The sequence below is a fragment of the Oncorhynchus clarkii genome, chromosome 17 (genome assembly GCF_045791955.1).
Source record: "Oncorhynchus clarkii lewisi isolate Uvic-CL-2024 chromosome 17, UVic_Ocla_1.0, whole genome shotgun sequence".
Lineage (NCBI taxonomy): Eukaryota > Metazoa > Chordata > Actinopteri > Salmoniformes > Salmonidae > Oncorhynchus > Oncorhynchus clarkii.
The window spans coordinates 72,300,263-72,313,412 of NC_092163.1; the positions used below are offsets into that span (position 1 = coordinate 72,300,263).

The window sequence follows — 13,150 nt, forward strand, 5'->3', positions numbered from 1 at the left end:
TTTTTAAGAAAATAGAGTTACTAAATAAACTAAAGGAAAACATAAAAAAGTAAAAAAGTTAGACAATAAAATAATAATAACGAGGCTATTTACAGGGGGTACTGATACCGAGTCAGTGGGTGGTGGTACAGGTTAGTCGAGGTAATTTGTACATGTAGGTAGGGGTAAAGTGACTATGCATAGATAATAAACAGCGAGTAGCAGCATTGTAAAAACTAAGTAGGGGGGGGGGTCAATGCAAATAGTCCATTTGATTGACTGTTCAGCAGTCTTATGGCTTATCGGTAGAAGCTGTTAAGGAGCCTTTTGGACCAAGACTTGGCACTGGATTATAAACACCTGTAAGCAACGGGTGTGGCTGAAATAGCCAAATCCAATCATTTGAAGGGATGTCCACATACTTTTGTACGTATATACCGTAATTGCAGCAACAGAATTTGAATTTTTATTCCATAATGTTGCTTTATCAGTGGTTGGACTATTAGCTGGCTAAAAGTAGGGTACATCAAGAGTGCAATACTGTTAATATAACCATGTGTTAGTGTGGGTTTTCTGTGAATTTATGTCAATCACGAAGATACTCTGCATTTCCTGCGGTGCAGGACAATTCTCAGCAGCAAGAGAGTGATCAAATTAAGATCTGACATCTGTATATAGATTTGACCAACAACACATGCTCTTTATGCATCCCTTGGTGTATCAGTAACAACCTTTGATCTTTCATTGGCAGCACTTAGACCAGACTTAGGGAGACATGTCGATAACCTCCTATCCTCTCTGTGCTCTTGATGTGGTTGTTGTTGTCATTTTAAAATGTGTGCTGTACTTCCTTGTGACAAACGGTGAAAATTACACATTTGTTATGGGAAAGGACCAGGGATGGTTTAGGTATGGGAAAAGGACCAGGGATGGTTTAGGTAATGGGAAAAGGACCAGGGATGGTTTAGGTAATGGGAAAAGGACCAGGGATGGTTTAGGTATGGGAAAAGGACCAGGGATTGTTTAGGTATGGGAAAAGGACCAGGGATGGTTTAGGTATGGGAAAAGGACCAGGGATGGTTTAGGTATGGGAAAAGGACCAGGGATGGTTTAGGTAATGGGAAAAGGACCAGGGATGGTTTAGGTAATGGGAAAAGGACCAGGGATGGTTTAGGTATGGGAAAAGGACCAGGGATGGTTTAGGTAATGGGAACAGGACCAGGGATGGTTTAGGTAATGGGAAAAGGACCAGGGATGGTTTAGGTAATGGGAAAAGGACCAGGGATGGTTTAGGTAATGGGAAAAGGACCAGGGATGGTTTAGGTATTTGGGAAAGAACCAGGGATGGTTTAGGTATTTGGGAAAATAACCAGGGATGGTTTAGGTATTTGGGAAAAGAACCAGGGATGGTTTAGGTAATGGGAAAAGGACTAGGGATGGTTTAGGTAATGGGAAAGGGACCAGGGATGGTTTGGGTATTGGGAAAAGGACCAGGGATGGTTTAGGTATTGGGAAAAGGACCAGGGATGGTTTAGGTATTGGGAAAAGGACCAGGGATGGTTTAGTTAATGGGAAAGTGACAAGGGATGGTTTAGCTAATGGGAAAAGGACCAGGGATGGTTTAGGTAATGGGAAAAGGACCAGGGATGGTTTAGGTAATGGGAAAAGGACCAGGGATGGTTTAGGTATGGGAAAAGGACCAGGGATGGTTTAGGTATGGGAAAAGGACCAGGGATGGTTTAGGTAATGGGAAAATGACAAGGGATGGTTTAGGTAATGGGAAAAGGACCAGGGATGGTTTAGGTAATGGGAAAATGACCAGGGATGGTTTAGGTAATGGGAAAAGGACCAGGGATGGTTTAGGTAATGGGAAAAGGACCAGGGATGGTTTGGGTAATGGGAAAAGGACCAGGGATGGTTTGGGTAATGGCTAGAGAAGGTAATGAAGCCCTGTCTTTTGTGGCATTCCAATTAACAGATGAGTGCTAGGGTAAGCTGCCCTCCGTGCTTAAGGATAATAGACATGATACTCATGGATCAGAGGAGCCATATCTCAGACTAAGCAGAATAAACAGGGGAGGACTGTGAAAAGTGCTCCTGCTTAATTCCAGGCTGAATGTGTCCAATATCATTAACAGGGCCCCATTCAACAGTAACAGTTATTAAAACAATTAATTGTCTCCACATGGTGAAAGATGGTCCTGGATTTTTTTTTTTTTTTTACGAACAGACAATCACTGTGTCATTTTTCATCGTCCCAGTGTTGCCGGTGGTGTTGTTTGTTTTCTGGTGTGTCGTAAGTTCAAACCTCTTCCTCTCTCTGCTCTCCTCCTCTTCACTTTGTCTCTTATGTGTGCATCGTGTTTCTTGACTGTGATGGACCCCTGATCTACGGTAGGTGGAAGGATTGCGGTGATGCTCTCTGGCCCATGGGCAGATGATGATGATGATGAGGGGGGGGGGTTTCATGGAATGAAAATCGTAGCTTCTTTGCTTTTCTATCAGGTTTTGTAATTATGTTTTGAGAATTTAAATGAGAATGCTATGGTCTACTCCATAAAACCCTGAGAGAAAACAAAATAAATATTGAAATAACGTATCGCCCATTATGTGACAGTGTGATGCCAAACTCACCCCAATATGACACGTATTGGGCATAGTTTAAACGCAAACCACAAATAAGACTATTAATATATGCATGTGAAAAAGGGCATGGTTGGTTGTTTGTGGGACATGATGACGACAATGATAACCGCATGACCAATCAATCAATATTTTTCATCTGGACCCCAATGACTTTGTCACTCAATGAAGAGTGAAAACGAGAATTAAAAAATGAAGAACAGGTTTGCAGATGAAATAGTCATGGAAACTTGAACATGTCAGAAACAGGGGTTAAAATAACTGTCTGTTATCTAACTGAAATACTGCTTCTACATTATGCAAATAGCTGGCTATGCCCTTTAATCCTGTAGCTACCATTTGGCTGGGAAAAATGGTGACCTGACTTGAGAGGAACATTCCTTGGTGACACATTAATGGAATAAAAAGGAAGCAAGTAAGATTATACAGGCCCTGCTTTTGAAGGATCAGTTAACTAGTTCCTTGGAAATATTGGGTAAGATGTAAAAGACAGGGTAAAACAATTGTGTCACCAAAGGACATTTTGAATTCAAGTCATTAGCTAGAAAACATAATTCCTGAGTTCCTGGTTGCATTAGGGACAGGATGGTATTCCACTATGCCACCAGGTGAGAAGCAGGTAAGCAGGAGCAAGGCAACGCAAGGCAACGCAACAAACCCTGGTGCTACGCAATGCAAGGCAAGGCAATGCAACAAACCCTGGTGCTACAGTACGCAGCGCAACGCAATGCAACACAACACAAGCCTCTGAACGTCCACTGTCTGTCTGTGGCATGCTGTCTGTGGTGAGTGGGGCACCCTCCATCTGCCTCTTACACATAACCCCTGACCCCGCAACTCTGATCCCTGTGTCCTGTGTTCTACCACTGCAGAAACAGGATGATGATGATGATGAAGGCGAGACAGGCCTCACGGAGGAGGAGAAAGAGGAGGAAGAGAAAGAAGAGGAGAAACTTGGCAAGCTGCAGTACTCGCTGGACTATGACTTCCAAGACAGTAAGGTCAGTGGCTGATATTTTCCCCTTTAAATCCTTGTAGGCACTGCTCAGCAAAACCTGTATTAGGCTGTTTTACCTTAATACAATATTTGCAGCATTGTCAGTCTATCAGTAAGAGTTCATCAACATCCAGGGATGGGAATATGATTTTTTTTACTATAAAAAAACCCTACAATTTTTAGAACACAAAACATTATGTGTGCACATTTATCAATATGCCAACAGTGTGCAACAATGTCTAATTTATCATAACCATTACAGATAACAAATCCTAATAACTCAATTGACCCATATATTCAGACAATAAAAATACTAGTGAAATTTTAAGATTAATTTATTGAAACCGTAATATCAACTAGTTATATTATATTGTGGGAAACACAATCTTCAAAAAGGCAGTAACCAAGGCAGTAACCTCAGCAGTGGCCCTTGCTTGTGAAAGCCTTATGTTAGGAATCAAAAGGACTACTAAAAGTAAGTTGAGTTATTAAATATAAACTGAAATCAAATTGCTCCATTACTTATTCAGTCCACAAAAAAAAGTCATTTGAATAATTCATTGAAACCATAATAAGCTGTGTTACCTGCGTGGCTTTGGTGAGGTGACGGCGGTGCTTTGTGACGCGAGATTGTTGCTCCTACATATGCCTAGTATATGAAAAAAAGGTGATCTGTGGTTTCAGATTGAGTTTTGACGTCCGTTCGAGTACTCCGATACTGGATTACTCCTGCCCAGCCCTATCTTCTTCTAGAAATTAAAGGCATAGTTACAGTAGTCTAAATAACAGATGTATGGATATCCAGAGAGTAGACTGGTGGACCTGAAGAACCTGGTGGTGAGTCATCCATCTAGAAATTAGTGTGTTTTTACTGAGCTACAGCTCAGATTTGGCATTGTTGAGTACAAACTCCACATAGCATGCCTACAACCCCTCAAAGTACCTTGAAAAAACAAGCATCTTTTATCAACAGCTCTGTAAAAACATCAGCAGAATTGTGCAGCGACAGTTTTGGGGAGGGACAGCTGACAACTGCTGGATTTAGGGTTGATGAATAAAAATATTCAAGAGAGCAGTGAATCCAGATCGGGGGTTCTGGGAATGAGAGGGTTTCTCTAGTATATTCACCATTGTTGTAAATTAATGGGTTGAGTCAGTGTTACAGTGAGTGTGCAATGCTATGCAGGATTTTGGCAGTGTGACATAAGTCCAAGACGAGTGGAAATGCAGAGTCATTATGAAATAAGGAAGTCCCTCATGAGATACGGACCCAGGATCAGGGCTTGGAGTCACTGACGCAGGATCCGGGCTTGGAATCACTGACGCAGGATCAGGGCTTGGAATCACTGATGTAGGATCAGGGCTTGAGATGAAAATGTACATTAAAGCAGGTCCTTTCTTTCTAACTGAATACATTTCTGTACCTTAAAAATAATGAATCGCTCCATCATTCAGAGCACAATGATACTTGGCACAAGTTCCTCTTTTTCAGATATGCAAAACTACTGTAACATGATATTCTGTGACTTTCTGAAGACATGGCAGCAAATATATTTGACAGCTCTAGTGTTAATATCTTGTATCTAATCTTGGTCATGTAAAAGGGCTGTGATAATAATTGCTGCAGCTTTAGGTTGTCAGCCAACAGGCCACAAGCTTATGTAACAAGGCTGCAGCATTTGTCTGCAGCAGTGACAGGAAGCACACATGAATATATTAATAATGTATGTTGTTTTCTCACCTAATATGTTTGGTTTGCCTCAATGCTGTCTTTGACCCCTGAACACTCTAACCCCCCCCCTCCCCTCCCCTCCCCTCCCCTCACAGCTCACAGTGGGAATCCTCCAAGCTGCTGATCTTATCTCCATGGACAGCGGAGGTACCTCTGACCCGTACGTCAAGGTCTTTGTCCTCCCAGACAAGAAGAAGAAGTTTGACACCAAGGTTCAAAAGAAAAACCTGAACCCTGTCTTTAATGAGTCATTTGTTTTCAAGGTAAGTCATAACACAGTTTCTATACCAGGACTGCACTTGCACAGAAGTTAGTTGGAATATAAAAGGTATCAATCATTCTGCCAAAAATATTGTGTCAGGCTAGTACAGCAGAGTCTCAAACTAAATCTAACTTAACAGTTTTGGTGTTGTAAAAAAATCAGACCTAAGATGCTACATGGTATAAGACTTTGTGGTTGTTGCCTACATTTATTTTTCATTATGTGTTCTTGTTGTGTTCACGTCATAGTGTAGAGCAGTGCTGGCTTGCCATGCCTGCCTGCCTGCTATATACCCTCTTGCCTGTGTAATAACTGCAGCTTCCTGTACTACTCAATAAGGTCCATGGAGACTGTATAAGCCTCTCAGTGTCAATGTGGAAGCACTGTCCCTAGAGTAGGGACCACCCATGAACAGTTTGGAGAATTTACAGTATACGAAATCAGATGCATGCCTCTAGAATGTATTTTTTATTTTAATTTGTCATGAGACCCTTCACCACAGGAAAATGGAATGTCTAGCTTCTAGCTCCTTGACCTGCTTTAGTGTATAATACACTCGTTGGCAATTTGAACCTGCTAAAGCCAGCACTCTGCTATTTTCCAACCCGTAAGCCAGGATTGGTAATTTACCTGTCTTATGTGAGCTCGCTTGTGCTGAGGTGGGAGGGGTGGCAATATCTGAGGTACGTTTCATTTGATTGAAAAACAAGCCCTATGGTAAGGCTACCCTGACCATAACAAAAGCTGAAACAGAAATGTCTTTCTTATCCTGGCCATGCATTTGCCAAATATCCTATCCATAAGATGTTTTTTTTAAATGGTCTACCTGTGAGAATTTTGCTGTCATATTTTGCATTATTTGGAATTCACATAGGCCTACCCTGCAATGCGTACTCCATTCGGCTTGTATCCGTCCCCATTTCCAAAGAGAAACTCTTGCCCAGTTACCAAAGACCCGCTCCTCCAAACATATTCAAAATATTCAGTCCTATAACACCGTAACATCAACAGTAGGCCCAAGCTATCTCTTGCTTATTGAGAACGTTCCTCACATATACAATACAATTTACGGGAGCCTAGTATTTGTTATTTGCATAAAGACATCCCACTGGGAAAAAAATGGTTGAATCAACGTTGTTGTCTTTTTATCAGCAAAACTGTTAACCTAAATCCAATGACATGGTGAATTTTTTTGTTGATTTACCATTGTGTAAGGTTTATTAAAATAGAGCCCCAGGTCTGCAAGGGCTGGAGTGAATCAATAGAACCCATATTAGATACTCTAATTATGCTTTAGTGCCATTGGAGCTGAACAAATCTCTCCTTAGATGTTTCCTGAGTAAAAACCAAGCTACACATTATAATTCAGCCTAACCCATTTTCTGCCTTTCCTATTCTGTGTTGTAAAACTCTGTATGTTAGCTGACATTGTGCCGTATTACTGATGTGTCAGTAATCAATATCTTGCCAGCAGCCCATGGCACAGAATAAGATGTTTATTTCGTTAAAAAAAAAAAACATCAATAGCACAGATACACAGTATTAACAATTCAAATAGTATACAGTGGGGATATGTGGTTACATTCAGATTTAATAATCCAGTTGTGTTGTTGTTGTGTTGTGGTGTTGTTGTTGTTGTTGTGTTCCTTCCTCAGTTACCATATGATGAACTCGGTGGGAAAACCCTGGTGATGTCAGTCTTTGACTACGACCGATTCTCCAAGCATGACATCATTGGAGAGGTGAGGATCCCCATGAACACCATTGACCTGGGACAGCCCATCGAAGAATGGAAGGACCTGGAGAGTGCAGACAAAGAGGAGGTATGATCTGAAAAGAAACAGAAACTATTTATGCTAGTCATAATTGATTGATTGATCTTTCTGTGATTTTATCTAACTAAGCTAATCGTTGGACGGAAGCGTTGCCCCATCAGAATTAGCAACAGCCAAGCTCTGACAATTGTAATATACATTTTTGTCTATCTTTCCCTCTCTGTGTCGTTGCTCTCTCTGTGCTTGCTCTCTCTGTCCTTAATATCCATGCAGCCTGAGAAGCTGGGAGACATCTGTATCTCTCTTCGTTACGTGCCCACCGCTGGCAAACTCACTGTCTGTATCCTGGAGGCAAAGAACCTCAAGAAGATGGACGTGGGTGGACTGTCTGGTACGTTAAGACTTCCACTGGACGTACAGTTTACTCTTGAGATTCTTAAAGGGTTCTTGAAAGGTTCTTTGCAGTGAGTGATGGTTCTATGTAGAACCATGTCTTCTCAAAGAACCATTCTCTATATAGAACCCTCCCCTTCCAAATTGTTCTTTACAATGTTGAAGCAGTCCTTCACTAGATGGTTCTGGGTAATTATGAATTCCTGTTCTTTATGTTACATTATTTCACTTACTGTGTGGTACCTATGATTTTGTTGTTTTATTCTACTTGTCTTGTGTCTGTGTTTATGTTCATGGGTTCTGTTGAGGTGGCTAGTCCGATACCGTCAGTGAGAAGGGTCTGCAAGTATATGCGAGTTTATATTTTTGGACTAACTTCATCATTTGACATGGTTGAGTCAGGTTGATACAACTCCCAGGTGAGAGTGATTAAAGCATGATCAACCCCATATTACAACACAGTAGCATAACAATGTTAAAAACTGAATATCTTCATCATCATACATATCATATACCAATTACTCGTAGATAACTGTTACAGAGGTTAAATGGTGCTATTCAGAACCATCTCATGAAATAAATAATATATATTTGTAAAGTTCTAAATAGCACCTTCAAGAAAGGAGTCTATAAAGCTCCAGAAAGGGTCCCGCCCTGGTCACAAATCAAAGAACCCTGCTGTTTAAACAACTTGTGGGTGGACTGTCTGGTAGGGCAAACCACTGGACATAACAGTAGATCATTTCCAACTAATCAGGCATGTCAATCTGCCATTAATTAAAACAGCTCATTGATGCAGAATCTCTGATTTATTTGCAGACATTTGCAGACATTGTGCAGACATGTTGCATTAATGAGCTCACTGAATTATTTTTCTAATTAGCAAGCAACTCATATCACACCACATTTTTTTTCACTCTACCGCAGTGATGCATTTAAAACATTAAATGAGAGATTGAATATCTGTTGGTCTTTCTTTGCAGATCCCTATGTGAAGATCGCATTGCTGCAGGGAGGCAAGAAACTGAAGAAGAAGAAGACTACAGTGAAGAAGAACACACTGAATCCGTACTACAACGAGTCCTTCAGCTTTGAGATCCCAATGGACATGATGCAGGTGCAGAACACTACATATTTTTGGTGGTCTGCTCTTGTTTTTTTCTCTCTAGGCCTACAACCGCATTTCCATTTTCGCTATGCTTTACAGCAATTCAATGATGAAAGAAAATCAATACCATTCAGTGGAGTTTTTAAGGAAAATAACACTCAAAAACGATCTTTTGGTATTTGTTTCATTGGTCCACTGTTGATACTGTCCCAAAATTGTTTTGCTTGTCAGCAATCACGTTTTCAAGATATAGAACTTTCAAAATACCACTATGATGATTTTGCAACTAACATTTTGGAACTGTATCAACAGTCTACTAATGAAACAAACACCAAAAGACAGTTTTTGAGTGGTGTTTTCTTTTAAAACCTGGTAGTTTAATACCTACTGTATGAGGCTTGCATATGAATGGCTATGTGAGTGCACACATGTAGCATCTACTACACATATACATGTTTTTCTCTCTTTCCTCTTCAGAAAATTTTGGTGGTGGTGACAGTGTTTGATTATGACAAGATTGGCAAGAATGACGCCATTGGGAAGATATTTGTGGGCAGCAAGGCGACGGGCCCTGGTCTGAAGCATTGGTCTGACATGCTCTCTAACCCCAGGCGTCCCATTGCCCAGTGGCACCCACTACAACAGGAGGAGGATATAGATGCGGCACTGGCAGGTTTAAATGCAAAAAAGTAACTTAACTTGTCCGATTGATTACCAACTAACCAACTAACTCAGAAACCCTCCCTCCCAACTGCCCTACACTGCATGAAACTCATGACTTCCACATGATTCTGTCATGTCTATTTGAAACACTGAACAAAAAAAAAAGAAACATCTAAAATATCAGCTTATTCATAATTAAATCGAAGAACATAAACAACACTTTTCCCAACACCATAGCATTTCACGTATTTAGTGTAAAGAGAGAAGAGGGAGATTGAGCGATAAATTGATTGATTGATTGATAAATTGATCTGTGTTTCATTTGAACATGCTTTTTAGGAACAGATGCTTAGATGCTGACAATGAAAGTTTGGAGAAAGACTCAATGAAATTGATGCTGGTTATAGCTTCTTCATTTAGTTTATAGAACATTGTGCATGCTTTACTTATGCTCTCACTGCTCTACATAAACCATGCCAAACTGATTCCCATTAGCATATATCTTGTTCTCAACCCATAAGTGTGCCATATCTTGCAGTAGATATTAGTATTGGGACATTTCTCACATAAAACAGTTTTTAATCTACTAATGGAAAGGGTTTAGGTGAGATGGTAGGTATTAAGGTAATACAATGCAGCAATTAATTCCAGAAAGTCTTTCTGAAAGAACTTTACAATGCAATGTTTTTTTGTTCCAATTGTATTATTATTATTATTATTATTATTATTATTATTATTATTATATGTATTCCCATATATAAGAGAGATGGACATATTGTGGCAAAAAATGATATTTGGCTTTGCAGTTAAAAATGATTACTTATCAAACACGATTAATTTCGATGCCGTTATGGACAGGGTCCATACACCTTCCAGTGTTTTCAGTGTGAAACCCAGACTGGGATGAATTCATGGGTGCCTTTAGGCTCTCAACTCAGAGTGCACTGAGGGAAACTGTATCCCTGGCAAACGTCATAATGGCACAGTCCAAAAGGAAACTGCAATTGTGCTGCAGACCTACTTTGACCACTTGGATGTAAAAGTGATTACTTATCCATGTCCAAAGTAAAGATGATTGAAGAACTATCACTGTCATCCAAAACCATGACGACCATGCTTTGTTAGTGATGAGATATTTACTACTAATAGCATGTGTTGAAAACACATTTGACCTTTTACTATTATAAGTCAAAGATACACAATGTTGAGGATGTATGTTCTAGAAAATAAAGAAAAATGATCAATCATGTTCTACTACGACAGCATTGCACCCTGTACACTATTGTGAGCACATTTTTGGCATTAATGCTATCGAGATGAAAGAAACATATGTTATAAGATGGGACCATATGCTTGTTACAGCCACTGCCTGTGAATTGTAAAGCACTCTGCATCTCTGAAATGACTGATACAAACATACTGGAGGGGATGTTTTCTCAGTTTAAAAGTGTGTTTGCATGAAGGCCCAACGTCTATTTCTCTCTGCTGAGGATGACTGTAGTGGTGTGGGCATACATTCAATTCTTGGATGTTCACATTGTAATGATGAAAAGTTCATCATCAAGCAACCGGAAATGCAGCATTTGCTTGAAACAAATGAGAGTAAAGTAAGCATGATTTATGCTTTGTGCTTATCTTCATGTCGTTAGCTTTGACTTTTGCACCATGCACTCATCCGCAACCTGCTTAGTATGTAACCCTTTTCTGTAAAACGCCAAAGTCCTGAAACATTGTGGTATTGTCCGCTGTTTATTCAAACCTGTTTTTCCCAAGGGCGTTGTTCGTTAGACATCCTGAAATGTTGATTGCCAGGAGGCCATGGTGTATAAGGTGATCAAACTGAAAGGAGGGGGAACGTTGGCATACTAATAAGTCCATTGATATGTAGTTTTGCCCCCCTCTCTCTCGTCCTACTGTAAACATTATGCAGTGAAAAAATGTCATAATACAGCATGTATCTATGAAATGTTGTAAATAGCAGCATGTTTTAAAGAGGAACCATAATTAGTGTGTATGTGTGTTTGTGTCCAATGTCATTTTGATAATAAAATGGAGAGAAAAATATGCACTGACTGCACATTTGATGTATTTTCCCTTAAGGGTATAATAGGACTGAAAATATATCTGCAGAGTATGTTGATTTTACAGGCTATTTTCTTGCCTGAAATTCAACAGTGTTACTTAATTTGTATATTTGTTATTTATATATGTCTACAGTGGACAACCTGAAATGTATGACTATATGCTGGGGCTACAAGTCAAAATGCAATATTACTTACATTTCCTGCTTTCACTTGTATGTGTGCATGGTCTTCGATGGCCAGGATTTATTGTGTATTTATTGCAATAGCAGAACATTTACTAGCTCCTTTGCTTTGTAATTCTAAGTACCGTAAGTGTTTCCTTCAAGTATCCTGCCGGAGGTGGTCGTCACCGCCTTATCAAAAATGATTTGAATCTGCTGTGTTGGTTTGACCAGTGTTCTAGTACTAAGTCAGACTACAGTACTACACAAATTTAAATCCAAGTACTAGACCGTGCTTAACGTTAGATTGTTTAGTCCCAGGTTCATGTTATCAGATATAGCTCATTGTATAGGAGTCAAAGCATGGACTTGTAGCCCCCTTTCAATAACTCTCTCCATATCTGTACCCCGAGTAGTCCTCTGCTTGCTGTCATTCCCTGGTGTCATTGCTTAACATAACAGTTAAACATGTATTTTTGTGTATGTTGATTAACATAAGAAGTAAAGCCATACAACTTGAGCTTACGTTTCTATACTCTGAGCAAAGGCTTATTACTGCTCAATTAAAAACCTTATAGAGATATTTTAACATAGCGGCTGATTCACACTTGATTCCTTTCCTGTGCAAGAACAGGTAAAAAATGACGATATTTGTTCATCTATCGTCACCAGAAGCAGCGCTGTTGGAGTTTCACCTCACACTGTAGAATGCACGTTTTTCTTATAGAAATATGTACTTAACATGTTCATGTCATGTTTACCAACATTATTGTTATGACTTTAAGTTGATATTGTAAGATGTACATGCCTCTGTATTTATGAAATCATATGACTGCTTGGCTTTTAGTGATGATCATATACATACTTATGTTCAAAAGAGTTTAAAATGAACCTTCAGTAATTCATATCATTTGCACATTAGCATAAAGAGCCTGTAGCTCTTAGCATAAAGAGCCTGTAGCAGCAAAATTGTGGCAACATGTCACTTGATCCCATTAGCTCCTTTCCACTGTTCCAGTACACGGTACATACGCTCTGAATACTCCAATTGCAAGAAGGCCTATGGATCTGATTTGTACAAACCATTCAGTATAAGCTCCATTCCAGTATGGCAGTTATTACTCTGAATATTAGTTTAATTGTGGTGATACATTAATGCTGTTACTTCCTGACTTGTTTTCACTATCCCTCCTATTGAGTGTACTTGGATTGATTAAGATAATTTTATAGATTGGTCCTGTGTTACTTGTGTTTATTGTATCTTGAGCAGCAACCATAATTCTGTCTGCCTTAAATGTTTCCAATTGTATTTACAATAGGACCAATAACGTCTGTATTCTTCTAACGTTTCCT

At 39.6% G+C, this 13,150-nt stretch overlaps 1 protein-coding gene across 3 annotated transcripts in view; it reads left to right on the plus strand.

Annotated features, from left to right (window-relative positions):
- LOC139371367 (synaptotagmin-2-like) overlaps positions 1-10,395 on the plus strand; it is a 45,144-nt gene extending 34,749 nt beyond the window's left edge. For 2 of the 3 annotated variants that reach the window (XM_071111720.1, XM_071111721.1), the window contains exons 4-9: positions 3,495-3,623; positions 5,447-5,614; positions 7,269-7,436; positions 7,662-7,779; positions 8,765-8,898; positions 9,367-10,395. In XM_071111720.1, the coding sequence (XP_070967821.1) occupies positions 3,495-3,623; positions 5,447-5,614; positions 7,269-7,436; positions 7,662-7,779; positions 8,765-8,898; positions 9,367-9,582 (933 nt within the window). In that variant the 3' untranslated portion in view covers positions 9,583-10,395. The remainder of the gene's footprint in view (positions 1-3,494; positions 3,624-5,446; positions 5,615-7,268; positions 7,437-7,661; positions 7,780-8,764; positions 8,899-9,366) is intronic. The other variant, XM_071111722.1, reaches the window with a different exon arrangement.
- The last annotated feature ends 2,755 nt before the right edge of the window (positions 10,396-13,150 follow it).